Here is a 20,343-nt window from a genome sequence, read left to right as displayed (position 1 = left end):
ATGAAAATGAGTAAAATGAAGGGAAGGGAAGTAAGGAGAATGAATGGACCAGCTGGGTGGGTGAATGGAGAAGACTGAGTGAGAGAGAACGGGAATGAGGAAGGGTAGGGTTTGTGAGAGACTAACTGAGCAGAAGGATAATGGGACGGAGGGTTGGGCTACAGCCCTCAGGTGTTTATGTTTGTGGTGTCTGTACTGGCTGGCTGAGAAAAGGGGCCTGAAATTATTATACATGTGGGTGTGGAGGAGTGGGCCCCCATGGGGGGACTGGGTACAGGAAAGGCCTGGGAGGCTGAGACCCTCCCTAGGCAAGACATTTAGATGGCTTCCAGGCTGGTCCTGTGTCTAAGTCACCTGCCAAGGGCAGAGGCAGCCCAGCTGGAAGAGGTGGGGCTCTCTTTAGGGCTTTCTTCCTAGGCCTATGGGAAATACGCTAATCTGTGTTTTTAATAATGCATTTTTCCTCCTAGGAGCGAGTTGTTTCCACCTCTTCACCTTTAACACTTTGAATGTGCCCCAGGCAAGGCAAACCCCACCCCACCCCCCAGCATCTGGGTGCCTCACCCCGCCCTGTCCTCCCAAGCCCAGCCAGCACGGAGCCAAGCTGGGGAAGCACCTGAGCCTGGCTTCTGTTTCCCAAGGGACCAACCCTGGGAGAAGCAGATGGGCCTCTGAAGCAGACTGAGGGACCCAGGTGTCCCTGTGCCCAGCCTGCCCCTTCCTTTGCTAACGGGGGTGGGGAGGACATAGAACCTTGGTTCCTGTAGAAGGTCCTCCAGAAGGACTCTTGTCCTCGGAGGCCACCTGCCATCCCAGCCCTTCCTGAGAGGGAGATGGCCCGCCCCTGAGGTTGGAGCATGAGGGAAGGGGGCAGGTCAAGGACCACTTTCCCTAGAGTAATATACCCACACCTATACACTCGAAATCTCACAGACACAGGCCACAGGCGACAGACAGACACATGCAAATATCCGCAGTGTACGAGCTCACAGGCCCATGCAGACCACACTTAGACTTACACTCATGATCATACACACAGAGGCACAGTTCTTGTTGAATAAAGGCAAGGCAGCCTCAAAATTGCTGCTTCCCCAGACCCAGCCCACACAGGCTCCCTCGCTGTGCCGAGCCTCACACGGATTCTGGGACAGCGATGTCTGGCGGGCACCCGGTGGGAGGCAGGGCAGCAGGCTTTGTGGTTCCCTCCCGCTCCCCTCACATGTGGCTCCCCACCCCCAGCCCAGCCTCAGGAGTCAGCTAGGTCAATAGGCACTGCCAGCAGCTCAGGCTCAGCAAATGGACATTTCCTCCAGATGTCCCAGCGCCTGCCCCCGCAGGGCCTCCAGTGCTCGACAGGAGACCATCTGGCCACTGGGGGAAGGGGACATCTTCTAAATTCCAAACCCATAGCCACCTTCCCCAACCCCTCCCTGGAGACCAACTGGCCTCCAGAAAGTCCCTTGTTTTCTGCCCACCCCTCCTTCCTCTGGGAACCAGGCCTGAGCTCTCTGGAGGGGTGGAAGGCAGAAGGGTACTTGAGCCGGGCAGGGGCCAGGGCTCACCACCAGTCTCCCTGAAATTCCCTGTTTCTGGGCCAGAGAACCTGAGGGTGGGAGTGAGGTGGGCCAGGCCGGCCACCTTTGCTGTCCGTCTTCTCCTGAAAGACTGGAGAGGGCTCGAAGGGGCTGTCTCATCATCTTTCAACATTTCCTGTATCCTCAGACTGCCTGCAGAGTGAGAAGAGAGAACAGGAGGGAGGGGCCTGGAGAGGCAAACGCCTTACTCTAAACTACGGTGCCCTAATGATGGGATTTTAATCCGTCTGAAAAGGGAAGATATGGCGTTAAGAGGCTTTCCTTGCTTCCTTCACATCACAGCAGGCGGGTGAACTAGTCTTGGAGCAAGTGATTGTCTAAGTGGCAGTTGAAATAGGATGGGAAGAGAGTAACAGTCTAGTAGTGGATGTAGACAGGCCCTGAGGGCTGGGAGTGGTGCAAGTGAAGAGGGGGCTCCAGCAGGTGAGCCCCACTCTGAGGGCATGGGGGTGGGCATGAGATAGAGGGGGAGGGGACACATGAGAGGGACGCAGACTAACGAGCCCAGAGAGCAGGGGAAAGAAGAGCCTGGGGACTCCTCAGCCTGCCCTCCTTGCCCATCTCTGCTTGAGCCCCAGAGCCGGCTCCTTCTGCCCTAGAGTTGCCTCTTCCCATCCCAAGGACCTACAGATGGGTCAAGGCTTCTCAGTGTTCTCAGGCTGAGGAAGGAACCAGATAGGGGCTCAGCTCCTCCCACTTCCTGACCCCAGGCCCCAGTCAGACAATTTTGTTAGGGTTCAGTGAGTGCTAACTCCCCAAGCCTGCCCACGGCCCACATCCCTGCCTCTTTCGCTCTAGGTCCTGCAAACCACTGAGGGGAAAGGGGTCTGTCCAATCCCATTAGGCAGAAGGCCCCTGGAGGGTGGAGTGCTGACGTGGGCCTTGCTGCTGACGCTGCTGAGGGGGCTCATGGCCCCCCTTACACAGCCTGGGGCTGGAGCTTGGTCTCCTCCAGCTCCAGGAAGGTCGGGGGGTTGGGGTTTGTCCAGTGACCACCCCAGGCAGCAGCCTAGGAGCAGCTCAGAGGCCCAGGCCCCTTCCCCCAGGGATGCTCAAGAGAGAGCGGCCAGCGAAGGCAGCTGGAGCAGCACTGCCCAGATCCTGGGCCTGCTCCCCTCCTCACCCTCCTAACTCCTCGTCCTTTCTTCTCTCTCTTCCACCTGTCCCTCCCCACATTACCTATTGCACAAGCTTATGTTCCTTGTCCTTATTTTACAAAGGAGGCCTAATGGAAGCTTTGCCCTTGAAACCACTCAGATGGCTGTTCCACCTGTAAATCCTGGCTGGCTTCTTCACAGACCAGTGCCAAGTGGAGGCACCAGGGTTGGCCTGTAGCACCTTTTTCCTCCTGGAGTCCTGGAATGGTCTGCTTGTGGAGCCTCCGGGTGGGTCTCCTGGACCTCCTACCAGTGAGCAGGATGAGATTTGGACCCTTCACTTTTTTTTAAAGAATGAGTAACCATTTATTGATATGATCTATCATGTGCCAAGAGTATTACAAATGGTCACCCTTTGAAACATACAAACATATTATTATTAGAGGGGGGAAAACAGGCTCACAGAGGGAAGGGGACCTGCTCAAAGTCACACAGCAGTGCCAGAGCTGGAACTCAGTGGCCCTGCCCTCTTTTTGTTACAGGTTCCATTTCCAAGGTGTGGATGGGGATGTAGACACAGGTGCCAGATTCAGCTGTGGTTTCCAGGGACCTTGCCCTCACCCAGGCCCCTAAGAGGGTAGAGCTTGAATATATTATAGAGGGTGGCGCTTCTATGAAGCTGTGGGTGAGGAGGTCGAGGACACCCCTCCAAGGGCAGGGTTAGGGTCCTGTGAACCCCAAGACTCCTGGAAGTCAGTAAGAAGTCAGTAAGAAGTGGGAGAATAGGCAGGTCTTTTGGAATTTTTATTTTTCACTGAACTGAGAGGAAATCCAGCTATGGAATCCAGAGAGAGTTCTACAGGAACAGAACAGAAATTGGCTGGGCCCTGGGCCCAGAGAAGGCCTGGAGCCGCCTGGGATACTGTTCGGTGCCAGCTACATCCTTGGCATTGGGCCCCTCACATAGCATCGCTCAGCTTCCAAGAGCCAGAGCTCACAGTGGCAGCCGCTTGAGGCTCTGGCTGCAGCTGCTGCCCTGCGCAAGGAGGGGCTGGGGTTGACCCCGAGGGGCCAGGAAGGCCAAGCTAGAAAAAGTCTGAGAAATCCCCCAGTCTATCCCCATTTTCTAGGTGATGAAATGAGGCCCAGAAAGGGCAGTCGGTTTCAAGGAGAATAAATTTGGAAACTTGGACTCAGGCCTCCTGTCTGCTGAGGGTGTCCCCTTAAGCCCCGTCTAAGCATATTTGAGTGTTGGTGTCTAGAAGAGCTAGGCACCCAGGGGAGCTGGCCTGTGTACGTATGTCTATGTGTGCCAGGATGCATCTGTGGCATATGCCTCTACACATGCCAGGGTCTCTATGTCCCTGTGTGTCTGTCTGTGGGTGCTCTTCTGTGCATACACTCAGGGCCATGGCCAAAGAGGGTTGGACCTATTCCTACAATCTTGGGAAGCCTCCCCAGGCTGAGTAGGGAAGATGGGTCCTAAGGGGTAGGGTGAGGAGTGGGGACTTTGCTCCCAGTGGAGAGGGAGAAAGCAGAAGGCAGGCTGGAGGTATGAATGAGAAGGGTCCTGGGGTTGGTGTGGGGCAGAGGAACAAAGCCAAGATAGGGTTTGGAACCCTGGAGGTTGAGACATGCTCTTAGCGCTTATGTGGGCCCAGCCCTCTGGTCACCCCCATGGGCAACCCCAGGGGAAGTAGTCACATGATGTGGCACTTTTCAGCTGATTGCTTGAGGTCCCCCAGTGTGGTCTGGGCCTTGTCCTTGAGTGAGCCGAGGTCCAAGCCAGGGAGGCTGGCCAGCTGCCCAAGGACTGAGGCCCTCTCCTCCTCCTCCTCTGTGTCCTCCTCAATCATCTTGGCCAGCTCCCGGGGCAGCTCCACGTCTCCACCTGCCATCTGGATCTGGCTCTCATCTGTCTCGTTCTGAAGGGAAGAGGGAAAGGGGTGGGGTGGGGTTGGAGGTCTGTGGGAACCCAGAGTTGAGGCGCAGGGAGGAGGCCTGAACTGGGTTTCAGGCCCCTAGATTCTGGAGCTCCTTGTTCCAGGGGGCTCAGTTTCCCCTCTCCCATCCCAGCAGCAAGCTTTTGAAACTTGGATATGGCGACCTTGCACTTTTACGTGACCTTATTTCACTCTGAGATATTGAAGGTAAAACACTAGCACAGTGAGTAACAGCAGCATGAAAATACCTCAGAGTCAGACCGAGTCAGCTAAGCTGTGTGTTGACTGTCGTTAAGTACACCGGAGGATGTTACCAGGCACAGTGATGGGCTGTGTTCATCAAGCATCTATTATGTGACTGACATTGAGCTGAGCGCTTTCCATTCTCACAACAACCTGTGAGGTCAGTATTGTTTTCTTCATTTTACAAATAAGGAAAATTGAGGCTCAGATAACCTGAGTGATTTGCCTAAGGGCACACAACTAGGAAGTGGGGGAGCTAGATTTAAATCTATGTCCCTGATTCCAACATCTGTGTTCTCTTTGCATGGCACCTGGCTACTGAGTGTCATTGTACTTCCCTGTCCCTTTATGTCCTACTCACTTACAGCCAAGTCTTCTCTCTCCTACTGGACTCAGAGTTCCCTGATGTCAGGAGTTGTGTCTCTTATATGTGTAGTAGAAGCATTTGAGGAATGACTCCATTCCTGGCTGGTTTTAACTCTCCCTTTGAAAGACTTTCAAAAGACAAATGCCCTGTGGGGAGTCAGAGGCAGCCAGGGCCTCAGTAAATATTTGTTGAATGAGTGAATGTGATGTTCCCATATCTGATCTTCCAGTTCAAGTGAAAGATCAAAGTCAGGTGTACTGTAGCCTGCACTTCTGTTTCTCCCCAGAATCTGGCACAATTCTGAGCACTGCGAGGGACTTGTGCCTCAGTTCCCTCTTTAGGCAACAAAGTAAACATGCCCATCTGGTGCTGCAGCGCCTAGGGAAGACATCCTTCTGACTGCTTGGCCAACTAAGGGAGTACTCTGTTCTCTGCAGACAGACTCCATACCCTGGAAGGCGGTCAGGGATCCTGGAGCAAATGCGGCTCAGCATGCACAGGCTTGAGCTCTGATCCCAGTTTCATCATTTGCTGGCTGTATTGTCTTAGCCAAGTCCCTTAATCTCTCTGAGCCTCAGTTTCCTTATTTGTAGATGTGGGTAATAGCTGCCTGGCAGTGTTACTGAGGGGTTAGGCAAGGGTGTTAAAGGTCAAGTGCCTGGCACACAGAGGGTGCTGCCTTCTCTCTGCACCCCCACTCCCTGGGTGCTTAGAAGCCCCAAGAGATTCTACCCCTGCGGTAAAATCTACTGCCTTCCAACTTTTCATCTGCCCTGGCCTGACTCTAGGTTAGGCAAATGGAGGTTAAATGAGAGAAGGGGCCTGGACTGGCTCCAGAAACACAAACTTACCAGTCTCTGGAGGATGGACTACCCCTCAGCACTAAGTCTTGGCCCTTGGTGTGCGCCAGTTAACCGTGAATGAATGAACAAGTGAGAGAACCAAGGATTTAATCAAACACTCCTTGAGAGCCTGGAGCCGAGAGCTTAGGTCCCATATGTGCCTCGCAGCCCCAGCTCCTAAGCTTACCTTGGGCAGCCGGTATTTGTCTCGGAAGTGACTCCGCAGTGTGGCCCGCTCAGCCTTCCTCTGTGTGAACTGCGCATCCCGCTCCATTCTGCAGGGGCACCAGGGGTGGAATTACTGCCAGGTCTGAGAGAACGGGTGGGGTCTACGAGGAAGGGGCAGGAAGGGTCTCTGCATCCTGGCCACAATTCGCATCGCTCCCACCCTCAGGTCTGTATGTCTAGGGCTTGGAGCTCTGACCAGCTGAGATTATTTTTTGCTGTCTCTCCCCCCATCACAGAGCCCTTTATCATCTCCACACTTGTAAATGGACAGAGCTATCAGGGTGGGGGGCATCAGTCTGCCTCTCTCTGTGGACCCTAATATATGTCCCTCACAGCCACCAACTGGTCTGTGATTTCCCTCCCTGACAGGTTGTGTCTTGTAGGGGAAAGTATTCAGGACAGACTTGGTTTCAAGTCCCGGCTCCACTACTGCTTTTTCAGTATGTCTTTGAGTGAGTCACTTACCTTCCTCTTTTATAAAATGGGGATAAGATTTTGCAACTTACCAAACTGTTACAATTAAGTGAAATTATAATAGCTAACATTTAATGATTTACCATGTGGCAGGCACTCTGCTAAGTGGTTTATCTGCATTAGGTAATTTAACTCATAAATATATAAGGCATGTTTTATGATTGCATCCCCATTTTACAGAAGAAGAAACTGAGGCATAGAAAAGATAAGTAATTTGGTCACCCAGCTAAAAATAAGCAAAGCCATGATCTGACCCAAGCAGCCTAACTCTGGAGTTCAGCCTCTACTCCACTCCAGCTGCCTCTGTCCCAGCATTGTCTGCACACAAGTAGCCTCAATATCTATGAGTACCCCCATTTCAGGATCTGTCTCCATGACTCTGAGCCCGTCTCAGCTGCACTGCTTTTCTCAGAGCCTCAGGCTCAGAGAAGCTCCAGTTGGAAGACAGACGGCTGGGACCAGATCGGATTAAGGGATTATTTATTTCGTCAGAAATGCACGTGCCCCCACCCCGTCCCAGGCCCCTGTCATCCCTGCCCCCACTCCCTCTCCGCCCGAATGAGAAACTGGTGCGGGGTCCTGGGTTTGAGACAGGGTGGCCCTGGAGGCAGCCTAGAGGGCACATCCCAGCGTCTTACCATGTCTAGAAAAGTAGAGGAGGGGTTCAGGGTCTGAGACTGTCCTAAAGGTGGGCCGGGCAGCTTTTGAGGGGTGGGGAGGGTCGTTGGAGCCTGGGAAGGGATCCCACTCACTTCTCTTCCACCAGTTGCTTCTGATACTCCTCATACTCCTCTCGGCTCATGCCCTGCGCTTCGGCGGCCGACTTGTCCCCGTCCCCTTTGTCCTCGCCGCCCCCTAGGCTCCCAGTGAGGTTCTTCAGCTGGCCGCCCACCATGGTCTTCACCATGAATGCCATGGTCTTCGGCTGGCCCGGTACTGGGCGCCGGGTACCATGCGCCGGGCACCCAGGCACGTCCGCGCCTACTTCAGCACTAGGTCTCACGGACAGCTCCCGCCACAGGCAGGCGCCCCACACTCTGCACCGCCCACTGCCCGCCCCTGCCCGAAGCCCGCCTCCACCTCCCCAAACCCCTCCTCACAGGGGGCGGGGGCTGGAGGTATGCACGGGGCTGAGGAGGCGGCACCACGTGCGGCTCCTCACTCCCGCCTCCCCCACGTGCCTCCTTCAATGCCGAGCTCTGCTGTGCACTGCCGACAACGGATTGGGGCCTGCGGAGGGGGCAGGGGAGTCGGGGTGGTCGCGCCCCAGGGGAATGAGCTGTGCTGCTATGAGTCCAGACCCCTGCTCTCCCCCCACTTCTTCCTCCCCCAGGTCGCTGATAGCCAGGATTTGGCTGTGAGATGCCAGTAGCCATGGGCCCTACCCCAACCTTCTCAACCCACTGCCCCAGCAGCTGCCCAAAGAGCTTGACGCTGGGAAAGGGAGGGAGACCAGAGAGCAGGGAATCCCAATTATGGTTCTGTGAGTTGCTTCTCAAAGAGTTCTCTGTCACGCGTCTGCCCTGCTGAGCCCTGGAGCTACAGGGAGCAGGGAGAGAGAGAGTTATTCATGGTGAAGCTGCCTGGGCTGGACCAGGAAGGGCGCCTGGAGACACCACTCCTTGTTCTGGGTGAATCTGGGGACAGAATTATACACAGGTGTGTCTCCTTCACCCATCATAGCTCAGGTCTTTGGCAGTCAGGCCAGCCCTTGGCCTTCTTGCCTGCTTGGATCCCACTCCCAACTACCATCCAGAGGAGGTTGAAGCCATGAGAGAGATTAAGGAGAAGCTGGAAGGTAAATAAACGTATCAAAGCATGAGGCGGGGGAAATCACCTTTAATAAGATTGGAGCTCTCCAAAAGCTAAAATGTAGGTAGGAGCTGGGTACCAAGAGGGAGAGGACACTGGTCAAGCCCTCCACCCCCAAGACATCATCAACTTCCAAGTGATGAGAAGTGGACAATCCTTCAGGGCTTTGAGGTAGGTTATGCATGTATGCTGGGGGAGGGGGGCTGCCTCCTCAGAACCCCCAGGGCCTTAGGGATTTGTGGTGCAGGACTCAGAGGAAAGCTTCCTGTGGACAGATAGTCCAGAAGGTTCTTGTCCAGCTCCTGCTTGCTGCTAGGGAGACAAGAAGTTTACTTGGGTTTCTCCCTTCTGGGCCCTTGAGACCAGGCTTCCTACACTCACTGCACCACAGTCTCCTCTGCTCGGGGACCTTCTATGGCTCCCTTGGCCTGCTCCATCAGGATCACACTTTCCTCCTGGCATTCAAGGTCTGTCCAGGTGGCTCTAGCCTTATGGCCACCATAGCACTCCTACGTAACACATAAGCCTGGCATCATTTCCACCTCGTTCCTTTGCTGTTCTCCTCACCTGGAGGCTGGCCCCATTCCCACTCTGCTTTTAAAGCTCAGCACACTCTACTCCTACCCCAGGACCATCCCAGCCCGCACTGATTCCTTTTGACTGGAAATACCCACAACAAGGACTGTCCGATTTCTGAGCCCTTTAGCACACCTTACGTCTCTAAATGTTTTATTTATTTACAAACATTCATCAAGCAAAAACAGTGACTCCCCCCCAACCTTTTAAATTCTCTTTGCCCAGCTTCATAAAGTCCCACCCTTTTCTCTAATAGTACTAAACTTGCCACTTTTTCTCCAAAATATTTTTTTCCCCATGCTTCCACGCCTTTTCTTATGCTGTTCCCTCTGTATTGATGCCTTTCCTTATCTGGTCAGGCTAGAAAACTCCTAGTTGCATTGATGACACATATCAAATGTCCAGTCCAGGTGATGCCCTGATCTCCCCAAGCTGGATCAGGTGCTTTTTCCTGCACTCATATCTCCTGTGTTTCCTGCCATCATGGCACTGACCACAAAGATGTGACTCAGTTACTTGTCAGTTTCTCACATTAGAGAGTGAGTTCTGTGAGGATAAGACCCAGATGGGACCAGTGGCTGAGCAGGTAGTCAGTTGCCTCTATTGAAAAAATGAACCCTAACTTGGGCACTTTGTCTTGCCAGCTGGTAGACCAGGCAGGCCCCACCCCCACCCCAACCCCCACCCCGGGCCTCAGTGCTTCCTCTCTCAAATTGAATGGCTGTGGCCCAGTCCCAAGAGACTCCCATGTAGGTATGGGACGTCCTGCCCAAGGGAAGGCCCACCTGAAGTGTACATAGCAGAAGAAGCCTACAGTCTGGATGAGGAGGATGAACAGGAAGAAGCCAGGCTGCAGGCACGAGGAGACCCCTGGGGGCCGGCCATGTAGGTAGGTATCCTTGGCTGCTGGTTTCTGAAAGGGGATGTTCTAAGATCCTGAATCAGCTTCTTACCCAGAAGGAGGGAGGGGACCTGGAATCTGGGCCATTGTGGGCTCTGTTTCCCTCTCCCAGGCTTGGGGTACCCTAGCTCTCATCCAGGGAACTTAGAGAAGTGGGGGGAGTACAAAGCCACCTTCCCACCCCAGTTCCCATGGCTCCATCTGTGGGAACAGCTGGGAGGGTCTGGGGCCTGGGATCATCAGCAGGCCAAAGGCTCCAGAGATAAGAGAGAAAGGTAGAGAGCAAAAGACAGGGTGATGGAGAGCAAGGGAAGGAGCAAGATGGGGCAGGGACACGGGGAAGAGCAAGCTTTGCCACTAATCTCTGAATGATGTTGGGCACAGCTCACTCCCATTTATCTTCTGGTCATTGTGGGCTCCAGGGCCCTGCATGCACATGTATAAGCACACAGACTCAGACACAGGTGTGCTTGCCAGGGGTCCTGGGAGGGGAGGGCAAAGGCAGGAGGGGCCTAGGGCTGCAGAAGTTCTGGAAGAAGGGGACAGGGCCCCATGGTACCCCTTCCTTCCCCCTCACAGCCGGGGCCCGAAGGTCCTTCTGCAGGAGGCTCAGGGTCTGGGCCAGCTCTAAGAAGTGATGCTTGGTGCCCACAGGCAGGTAGAAGACTTGGGCTCTTGAGGCCATGTGAGCAGCTGCATGCCTGGCGCAGGGAGGAAACCAAGGAAGAGGACGCATTATTGCTTCTGCACCCAAACTACCCAACTGTTTCTCATAATCCCCAAAGGCAGTGCCTGGGTGGGGAACAGGGGAATAGGGCCCCTTTTTGGGCTGGTTTCCTTAGCCCAAATCTTGACCCTGGACCCTGAGACAGCGTTAGCTCAGAGAAGCTCAGAGAAGCATCCTCCTGAAGCTGTCTATCTCAGCCGCAGGCTCCCTAGGCTCTGCCTTTGGTCCCTAGCCCCCAGGGATTTAGGTCCTCTTCCTCTTCCCATCTTCCCACCCCCAGGCATCTAGATGTGGGGGAGGGAGGCAGTGGTTGGGCTGCAACCACAGCTTCCAGCCTGAAGCCACCCTCCTCTCATGCTCTCATGGCAACAAGGTGACCCCCTGCCCCCAGGGCTCCATGGGTAACTCCAGAGGCCTGGCCTTCAGTGTGGATGCTGGAAGGCCAGAGAGGGTAAAGTGAAGTCAGGAAGTCCCCTGCCCCCACCATCTGGGCCTGATCTTGTTTGTGCTCCCCACAAGAACTCCATTAAAATGTCCCCTGCTTTTTTTTTTCAGGAGCTGTCACTGAAGGAAGGCTCAGATTTACCAACCCTTCTTGGAGTGAAAATGTCCAGGGGAGTTGTGTTTAAACTAGTTTAACTGAATTAAACTTGACTCAGTTAAATCTGGGTCAACTTAACAAACCTAACTTTGCACCTAGCCCCTTCCCATGCTGCAGGATTTGTGCTGGGGGCTCAGGAAATGGTGAAAGGAATAAAGGGCTACTGGGGGGACTTTAGGCAAGAAGCAAGTTGGTGGTTGGAGACTTCTCCTCCCCCAGGACTGTCCTCGCCCTGTACCCTTACCTCATCTCTTGCAGGTCCTGGAGCAGAGTCCGCTGTCCATGGAGTAGGGCACTGACCTTGGCTGAGTCCTGCAGGAGTGCCAGCCTCTTCTCTAGGGCCCAGGTCACAGCCCCTGTCTTCTCAGAGTCTACCTTCCTCAGGAATTTGCAGCCCTCTTCCTTCCAGAGGCTGTACCTGGGCCCTTCTCATTTTGGATATGTAGATTTATCTGACCCTCTCCATCTGAGCTTCTGATTTTCCCCTCCTCTCAAACCCCTCTCCCTTATGGTAGTGGCCAATCTGGGGCTTTCTCAAAGTCCCTCCCCTTTCCAGAAGTGGCTCTGCCCCTGTGGCCTAGTTGGGTCTTCTCCTCCTCCATTCCCCCAGGGCATAGGCAGCTACCAGTGCTTGGGCCCCTGTCTTGCTGAATGACCCGGAGAGGTTGCCACCTCTCTCTGCAGTGGGTAGAATCTGGCAAAGGAGTCCTGGGCCTGGCAGTAGAATCAGAGAGGCCTAGCTTTGGAGTGTGGCCTCCCTGCCCCCATCCCTACTCCAGCAGCCCAGCCTCAGCCGCTCTGGCCTGAGGACATGATTCAAACCTCGAGCTGCCAGAGCCCAGTAGAGCCCCCAGGAGCCACTGGCCACCTAACACCTTGATTGATCTCAGCTCTCAGGTTCCAGGCTTGGTATTCCATGGGACATGAGTCCCTGAGGGAGAAGCCAGGACAATAGTGGAGGAGAAATGAGGATTCTGGTGCATCTGAGCATTAAGCAAGCGTATGTGAATCAAATCACATGTGGAGCTACATGCAAATAAGCACTCAGTCTATTTCTGTCACTTGTCTAGAGACCCACATCAAATACCTGGCAACTCTTTCCCCAGCCCCAGCCCCGGGGCTCTGTGGGCCTTTGCTTGTGTAGAACGCCCTCGTACACACTCCCCTGCTTGGCAGGGCCGTGCTGTCCCAGTGACCTACAGCACTGCACTCCGCCCTCTTTTCCCCCCAGTCCCTGGGGGGAGGGGGGCATACTAGTTCCCAAGTATAGTGCTTGCTCTTTTTTCTGGACGGAGGGAGCCTGCTAGTGCCATCAGACCTGGTGCCTAGGGAGCTCCAGGCCTGCGGGCAGACTCTTGGATGCCTGAGGGGCCACTCACCCAGGCTCCCTCAAGCCTGGCCTGGCCTGGGGACCCCAGTTGCTTCTTCCATTGCTTCTTAGCCTGGGCCAGTTGCTTGGAGAGACCCTGGAGAGCCTGCAGGATCTGTCTGTGTCTGTCCAGTGTCTCCTCCAGGTCAAAGATCCTTTCCCCTGGGGATTGGGGCGGAGCCAGGGCAGGCAGCCAGCTGCGGTGGGGCAGCAGATCCTACCTTTTAAAGGCTTCTTGGAGGGCCAGAAAGGTGTGATTTCTGCCTCCAAGACTCTCCCCTGGAAAGATGTGTCTGGGTGGTGGGGCAGGGACTGGAAACAGCACCTGGGCCCCAGAGCCTGCTTAGGTATGACCTCCTCAGGCCTCTATCTCCCCACTGTTTAAAGGACTCGTGGTTCGATGGGAAGAGGATTCTGTGACACTCAAGTGGGCCCCTGCCCCACCTGCTTGCTCTCTGGGTCCCTACCCTCTTCCTGGACTTCAGAGTTCAGCTTTGGAATCATGTCCTCCTTGGTGCCCAGGGCCAGCCTTGCCTGCAGTCCTTTCAGCTGCCTTGCCAGGCGGAGATGCTCCGCCTCCAGGAAGGGCTGCAGGGGAGGCTGGAGGAAGAGAAAAACTCGGGCTTCAAACCCATGGGAGATCTGGGGGCAAGAGGAGTCTTCCCACGGCCCCCCACAAGCCCAGCCCCCCTCCCTGACCTCTCACCCCAGCATGGGAAGACACTCCCCCCACCCCACGGCTGGCTCTCCCTCTGCTCAGCCACCAGGTCCAGAACTTTCCAGTCCTCCCAGCCCTGCGGCACAGCCAATCCTCACACCCTTCCCTCCTGCTGCTGCCCAGATCCCAGCAGCTCTCTCAGGCCTCAGGCCTTTGTCCATGCTGCTCCCTCTGCTCCTTCAAGCTCGTCTTTTCCATGCAATTCCCTGTTCCCCTGGCTGGTTAGAACTCCTCTGTATTCCCACAGCTCCTAGCCAGGCTGGGAGTTCCTTGAGGACAGGGCCCGGCTCTGGGTCACCTCCGGCCCCCAGCACTGCCTAGCACAAGGCTTGGCCTGAGCAGAGTTCCAGGCACAGGTTGAGATAATGGCTGGAATGACAGGTCTGGCAGCAGGACAGGAGCAGAGCATCTGGGGAGGGGAGGGGGCCCCTGGGCTGCCTCTCCCCCAGCCCTTCCCTCAGGGCAGGCCAGGAGCTAGCATCACCTCTGGACCTGGCTCACTCAGACTGAAGGTCAGGAAGGACAGGACATCATGGTCATCTGGAAAGAGGGGTAGAAGGTGAACCCTACTCAGCAGCCCACTCACTCAGCCTTTGCCCCCCATCCTCAGTTATGTTCCAGGCAGGCAAGAGGTCTGGGTGAATTTGGGCAGCTCTGACCCTTGTCTTGCTCACTTCCTAGGAAAGGTGTGAGGATCAGACAAGCAGATGCGGGGGCTGTGAAGGTTGACCCCCACACAGAGCCAGAAGTGGGGCCCCCAGTGAGGGGGAAAACTGGACAGCCTTGAGCCAGAGCATGGCTACAGCCCGAGACTCTCTCAGGGCCAGAGCTGGCTGCTACCAGCAGAAGCAGCCGCACAGAGGCCACCTCCTCAGCATGGCTCTGACCATCAGCCTCCTCAGAAACCTTCCATGGCTCCCTGGTGCCCGGGCTGAAGACCAAAACCCTGGCATCCCAGGGCTCCCTGCTCTGGTGACCCTGCTTTCCAGCTGGGTCTCCGTGGGCTCTCCGTTACATCACACCCCTTTGCTCCACTTCCCCAAATGTCCCTCATGGCTGCCTCTCTTCCTCTCACCCACAGCTCCCAGCCAGGGGCCCTTGTGGGGCCAACACTGGAATAGAAGCTTCTCGTGTTTTATCCTATTTGAGACTATCATCAACTCTGCAAGGCAGACTTGACCTTCCCCCAGTGGTAACGGAGGCCCAGGGAGGGCTCGTGCCTCGCCCAGGTCACACGGTGAGGACCCCACACCCAGTGCTCCTTAGAAGGGGTGTTCAGTAGGTACCCCTCCTCTACTCCTACCTGCCCAGAAGGCCCTCACCTGCCAGGGTGCTAGTGGCTGCCGAGACCCCAAAGAAACCTCCAGGGGCCAAAAGCAGGGGCCCCACGTCGACACAGACCTCATCCGGGTCGCTGGGAGTGAGGCCGCTGTTGAAGGACACCTGAGGGGCACAGAGGGTGTGAGCCCCTCGCTCTCCCCTGAGCAGGAAATCACTCCTCTCCCCTGACCCCAGCAGGGGGATTGTCCCCACTCGCTGGCTCCTCTGGCCCAGAGGGAAGGTAAGCAGCCACAGGGCTTGGTGTCAGAGTGGTGTGGAGGGGCTTCCACATCTGGTCTCCTGCTAGCCTCCTAAGCATGTGCTCGGGGCCAGGTAGGAGTCTGTGTGGGGAGGAGGACCCCTGTGGGTGTTGCCTGCATGTACCAGGGATCCTGTGTGGTGTCGCAGGTATGTCTGTAGGGTCATGGCCATTCACAAAGCTCCAAGCCCTGTAATCTGTACTCCCCACTCAGTGGACTCGCGAAAGCAGGACGGGTGACTCACACGCAGCCTCTGCCCCCAGTAGGTGATTCGTGCTCTGAAGGGGTATGGCCGGTTCCGGAAGTCCCGGTGGCAGGAACCCAGCACCCGGACTGCCTCCATCCCTGTGGACACTTGGAATCCAGCCAGGCCACACAGGACCAGAGGCCTAGCCAGTGTGGGCAATCCCTGAGGCCGTTGGGCTCAGGCCTGCAGTGCCACCCGCCCCCACTGATGCAGGACATGTCCCTGCTGTCTCGCTTGATCCCCCCTTGTGTCGTCTGCTCCTGTAGCAGAAGAGAGAGGAGCAGGAAAGCCAGCCTTGCCTGCAGAATGCTGGGACTTAGAATTCACCCAAGAGGTCAAGGGCCTCCCTGGGACTCTTCCAGAGGAGGGGTCAGAGCCTGGACGAACAGTGAGGTTTCCACCCACAGCCCCCCAGGCCCACCATCTCCTCCCACTGTCTCCCACCGGCTTCCTTCTCCTCCCTGTAAACTCCAAGTCCCGTTGCGCCTCTGGGTCCAGCTCTTCTTTCCTCTCCCTTCTGCCAAGCTTAGCCTGAAGCAGGACAGACTCAGGACAGACAACACCAGAACCATCCTAGCAGCCAAGGACAATATGACCAGTGCAGGGACGGTGCAGCTGGCTCTGGGATGTAGGAGTGTTGAGCCCCAGAGGTCCTGAGTTTCTCTGGGCTTATGGACACACAGAAGCTGCTCACACCAGTGCGCCCGGCACCACCACCTCTGGCCAAGAGGGAGGCAGTGCAGAGCGGCTGCCTGTGGTGGCACTCCGAGCTGTGTGACCTTTGGCAAGTTACCTCACCTTTCTAAAGCCAAGCTTCCCCATCTTTAAAATGAGGATAATAATTGAAACTACCTCATAACGTTGTTATGAGGGTTAACCAAGCAATGAATGTGAAGTGCTTGGCTCTGTGCCTGGCGTACAGTGAGCTCAGGTCATAAATGTGAGCAATTATTCTGATTGTTATGAGCTAAAGGATGTTTGCTGAAAGACACTGATGAACTGTCCCAGCTACTGAGGAGGCAGCCTGGCAGGGGAAGCCACATCCTCTGAGAGAAAAGGACGGCCTGGCAACAGGCAGGCAGCTGGCCCAGGGAAGGGCGTGGACCCTCCACAGGCACATCTGGCCCTAAATCTCAGCTCTGGGCACAACTATGTGACCTCAGGCAAGTCTCTTTACCTCTCTGGGCCTCAATGTGCTCACCAGTAATTGGGAACTAACAGTCTCCGCTTGTCAAGAATGTCAGGATGAGATGATAAGAGGCCCCACCCGACGTCATTTCACCTCTCCCCACCACTGGCCTGGGGCTGTTGGGTTGAATGGATTGAGGGCTCAGTGGGGTGGTTCCCAGGAAGAGCAAGCAACTGGTCCCAGGCCCCAGAGAAGAAACAGCTGGGACCAAGTGGGAGGGAGTCCCAGGGCAGCACCATCAGCTCAGATGACAGGCCATTAGGGAGGACCCTGCCCTCGGAAGGGTGGGCTCCCCGCCAGAGACTGGGGCAGGGGCAGAGTAGGGCAGTGTGGGTAACTGCTGAGCCCCTCGCGGCCCAGGAGTGGGGTAGGGGCCAGCTTAGACAGGACCTTACCCAAGTGGCTCATAGAGGGTGTGCCCATCACCGGCCAGCACACGGATGGCGGGGCTATTCTGTGGAAGGTGACAAGCAGCCTGAGCCATGGGCACAGGGAGGAGGGTGAGGGTGTGGGCAGGAGGGCGGACAGGGGACCAGGACTCACCTGGACATCCTCGGCCAAGGAGTCGAAGAGGATCCCGATGCCGTCCCCCGAGGCCAACGCCCCCAGGACAGAGCCTACTTGGCCCCTGCCCTGGGTATACCACACAGCCTGCAGGTCCCCAGCTGCTCAGCTCAGGTGCTCCTGCAGGCACGGGAACCCCAGTCTCCTCCCCTAGCCTCCCTGACTCACCCCCTCTGCTGGACCTTGGTGGGAGTCACTCACCATGCCCTGGGCTCCCCGGCGCCCTGGCCCGGTCACCCTCATCTGCATATCCACCTCCCAGGCAGAGAAGAGGACAGGGGTCCTGCTCCACACGGCGCCACTCCGGTTCCGCATGGATGGGGCCAGCCGCACCTCCTCCAGGCCCGGGATGGCATCTGTGGACCTGGGCAGCTCAAGGCCTGGGTCCCACCAGCCCCTGCTCCCTCATCATTCTCTCTCACTAGCCTGGGCTGGGCTCCGAGAGGAGAAAGGAGGTGTCATCACAGCCATTAAATAGCAGGCCGGCCGAAGAAGTGGGAACCGGAGCCCAGAACGGCTGGTCGGGCCTTTGCCAGGGGAGGGCAGCGAAGGCCAGACCCACACAGTGGACTTTGCCTGCACTCTCATGTGAACCTCACCACAAGTCTGTGCGGTCTGCTTTTATGACACATTTTACAGATGAGAAAGCTGAGGCTCAGAAAAGTTAAGGAACTAAACGAATTGGAACTCAGCTCCAACTGTCTCCAAAGTATAAGATTGTTCCACCATGAGAGATTTGTGTCCAACCCTTTCTGTTTCCCAGATGAGAAAAGGACGTGCCTGAGACCACAGGACACAGGGGAGCAGATGGAGAGAATAACCACGCGGAGGGTGAGGACCCCACGCTGTGGAAGCACAGAGAGACACCTGGGTGCGGCCAGACGAGGCTGGGCCTTCATGGTGGGGCACCAAGGGGGCATCCCAAGGTGAGGAAAGCATGAAAGCAAAGGTGGGCACTGGCCCGCAGGACTGAGGAAAGGGTGAGGGATGGAGTGTGTGTGAGAATTGCCCTTGGTGCAGGTGGGGGTGGAGGGGACGGTGGAAGGGAGAGAAACTGAGGCAGGGGTGGCAAGAAAAGGAGGAAGAGAGATCAGAGGCCCCATCCCAGCTGACCGCCCTCCCCTCTGTCCTGCCAGCCTGGAACCTGGCCCAGAGCCCAGTCCCTGCCAGGAGGTTCCGGAGACTGCTAATCCAGCCTGTTTGTTCAGCAAAGGCCAGTGCTGGGGGCAGGGAGGCTCAAAGGCGGCAAGGCCAGGAGTGCTGGGGCCCTTGGGAGAGCCACCACTGCCTCTGAAGTGACTTGCAGGAGGCAAGGCTTGCCCGCTGCCTATTACACTTGTGTCTTCTGCCTAATGTGGATTGTTCATGGGAACTCACCCCAGACTGTGGGCTCCTTGAGCCTGACTCAGCCCTGTGTCTCTTTGCTGGGCAGAGGGCATGGGGGTGAGTCTGAGAAAAGGATGACTGAATAGATGATGAGCATATGACTGGGTGATCTTGGAGAATATGCCTCTGCTCCCCGATATGGTCTGTGACACCCCAGACTTGGCATGACTCTGAGCAGTGAGTGTGGTCCAGGCCCTGCCGTCCTGGCTCTGAGGCAAGGCCTGGCTTATTGTTTTGAGGAACAGCCCCCTCCTTCATTTACCTTTTGTGCCTCTCTGAGGCAGGACTGGACCTAAGACCCTACCGAAAAATCCTGTCTCCTTAAAGGGATATTTGTTCTGGCCTTAGTTAGGAATCATGCCATTTTTCAGAACTTAAAACTCACAGACACAGAAATACACAATGGATCTGTTTTCTCTCTTTACTTTGCCTGCTAGGAGGCTCTGAACCAGATCCATAGCCCAACTCTGAAGGGTGGGCAGACTTCACAGCATATGTCTTGGCACAAGCGCTGTTCCTGGACTCATTTCATGCCTCAGTCCTAACCCTAAGTCTTATTCTTCTTGCTCACTCCTAATTTAAGTGCCTCTCTATTGTTTAAGTCCTTATACATCTTTGAAAATCTTTTTAGAACAAGACCAAGTAGAAGATAGACTCTTTGTAGGTCTGAGTTTGGAAGGCCCTGAACACAACCTACTGGCTAAGATGCTCTCAAGCTTGCTTTCACTCAGCATACACACAGGGCAGGACTGATGCCCTCTCTGGCTGGCCATGAGGATGCCTTCCTCCAGGCAGTCCCCCCAGTTCTCATGGATGGCCACAGACCTGACAGCATGGAGAAAGAGTGGAGATTTGTGCTGGTCCAAGTTACCTTGTGCCTGTGCGTCTGGGACTCAGCATTGAGCATATGTGTTTGTGTTCACGGGTCCGAGAGGCAGGGTGGGGGTCCTCTAAGGAGAGGTGAAAGGAGGAGATGAGAGAAGTCCCATGGCAGCGAAGGGGAGAGGCAGAGAGGAGAAACTGAGGCTAGTGGGGATGGGATTGCGGTGGTGGAGCAGGAGATAGGTCTGGGAGGGGTGCTGGGGCCCAGTCTTGGGCAGAAGCTGGTACTGGCAGGCCCACTCCCCAGCAAGTCACAGGGTCCCAGAGCTGGTCAGATCCGGCAGCACTCTGAGGAACCCTGGTCCCCATTCCACCCCTCACCTCCATGATGGCTCCAGAAGGGTATTCCAGCCCCAGGCAATGCCAGTCTTGGTCCTTTGAAGCTGAGCTTGTACTCAAACCTTCGCCGAGGAGGAGGATGGCCCCCCTCAGGGCTGCAGAGGTTCAGGAGCGAGAGGAGAAGGCAGAGCCGGGGATCCAGGCCAAGGACCACCAGCATTGTGAAGGGATCAGGTATCCGGGCCCCAGGGTGGATTTGTAGCTGGGAAGCTAGGGAGGGGCTCCTGGGACTGGGCCAGGTGGGAGGAGCTGGGATGGGCCGGGAGCTAGATTTTGGCACTCCTCTAGCCCTCCCTCCCCAGCACAGATATCCTGTTCCTTTCAGACCTGACCTCGATCCCGCCCCTCCTCTCATTTCCAGCCTGAGCTCTGCCCCTGCTCCTTGGCTCAGGCAGTCTTTCCACCTTCCCTCTGCTCCAGTGGCTGAGGGGCCTCAGGGATCACGGGGACAGGCCACCCTCATCAGTTCTGACCTTCCTCCCTGCTCTGGACGGGCCCCCACATCCTGCCTCCTTCCCGTAGATGGATGTCCCCACTGTCTGCACTGTCTGACCATCACCCACCCACCCCATCTGTCTCTGTCCCACTGTCTCTGGCGTGACGCTCAGCTCTCTCCCAAATTCCCGAACACTTACTGCCTCCAAGCAATCTGGTTTCCTCAAC

General features: G+C 56.1%; 2 protein-coding genes across 2 annotated transcripts; both read right to left on the bottom strand.

The window, feature by feature from the left end:
• Nucleotides 1-3,467: 3,467 nt before the first annotated feature.
• CPLX3 (complexin 3) lies at nt 3,468-8,482 on the bottom strand. The gene is made up of 3 exons (XM_006182043.3): nt 7,542-8,482; nt 6,275-6,362; nt 3,468-4,617 (listed from the first exon to the last, which is right to left on the bottom strand). The coding sequence occupies exons 1-3, from the start codon at nt 7,703-7,705 to the stop codon at nt 4,393-4,395; spliced, it is 477 nt and encodes a 158-aa protein (XP_006182105.1). The 5' UTR covers nt 7,706-8,482; the 3' UTR covers nt 3,468-4,392.
• A 126-nt stretch (nt 8,483-8,608) lies between these two features.
• LMAN1L (lectin, mannose binding 1 like) lies at nt 8,609-19,885 on the bottom strand. The gene is given in 13 exon segments (XM_032469036.1): nt 8,609-8,910; nt 9,963-10,090; nt 10,656-10,779; nt 11,651-11,718; nt 12,786-12,937; nt 13,243-13,375; nt 13,978-14,033; nt 14,816-14,936; nt 15,318-15,410; nt 16,895-16,963; nt 17,053-17,160; nt 17,275-17,429; nt 19,663-19,885. Coding segments are annotated over 13 exon segments (1,518 nt in total). The 5' UTR covers nt 19,841-19,885; the 3' UTR covers nt 8,609-8,777.
• Between the last annotated feature and the right edge of the window lie 458 nt (nt 19,886-20,343).

Source organism: Camelus ferus, chromosome 27 (assembly GCF_009834535.1).
Source record: "Camelus ferus isolate YT-003-E chromosome 27, BCGSAC_Cfer_1.0, whole genome shotgun sequence".
In the NCBI taxonomy this organism is placed as follows: Eukaryota; Metazoa; Chordata; class Mammalia; order Artiodactyla; family Camelidae; genus Camelus; species Camelus ferus.
The sequence above is the reverse complement of the archived record's forward strand: the minus strand, read 5'-3'. Positions and strand labels throughout refer to the sequence as shown.

Bases quoted from the DNA above. Each gene is read 5' to 3' on its own strand.
- CPLX3 (XM_006182043.3), bottom strand. From the start codon at position 7,705: ATGGCATTCATGGTGAAGACCATGGTGGGCGGCCAGCTGAAGAACCTC. The intron at 6,363-7,541 runs GTGAGTGGGATC...GTGCCCCTGCAG, and splicing joins AAGCAACTGGTGGAAGAGAA to AATGGAGCGGGATGCGCAGT. The intron at 4,618-6,274 runs GTAAGCTTAGGA...TCTTCCCTTCAG, and splicing joins ACAAATACCGGCTGCCCAAG to AACGAGACAGATGAGAGCCA.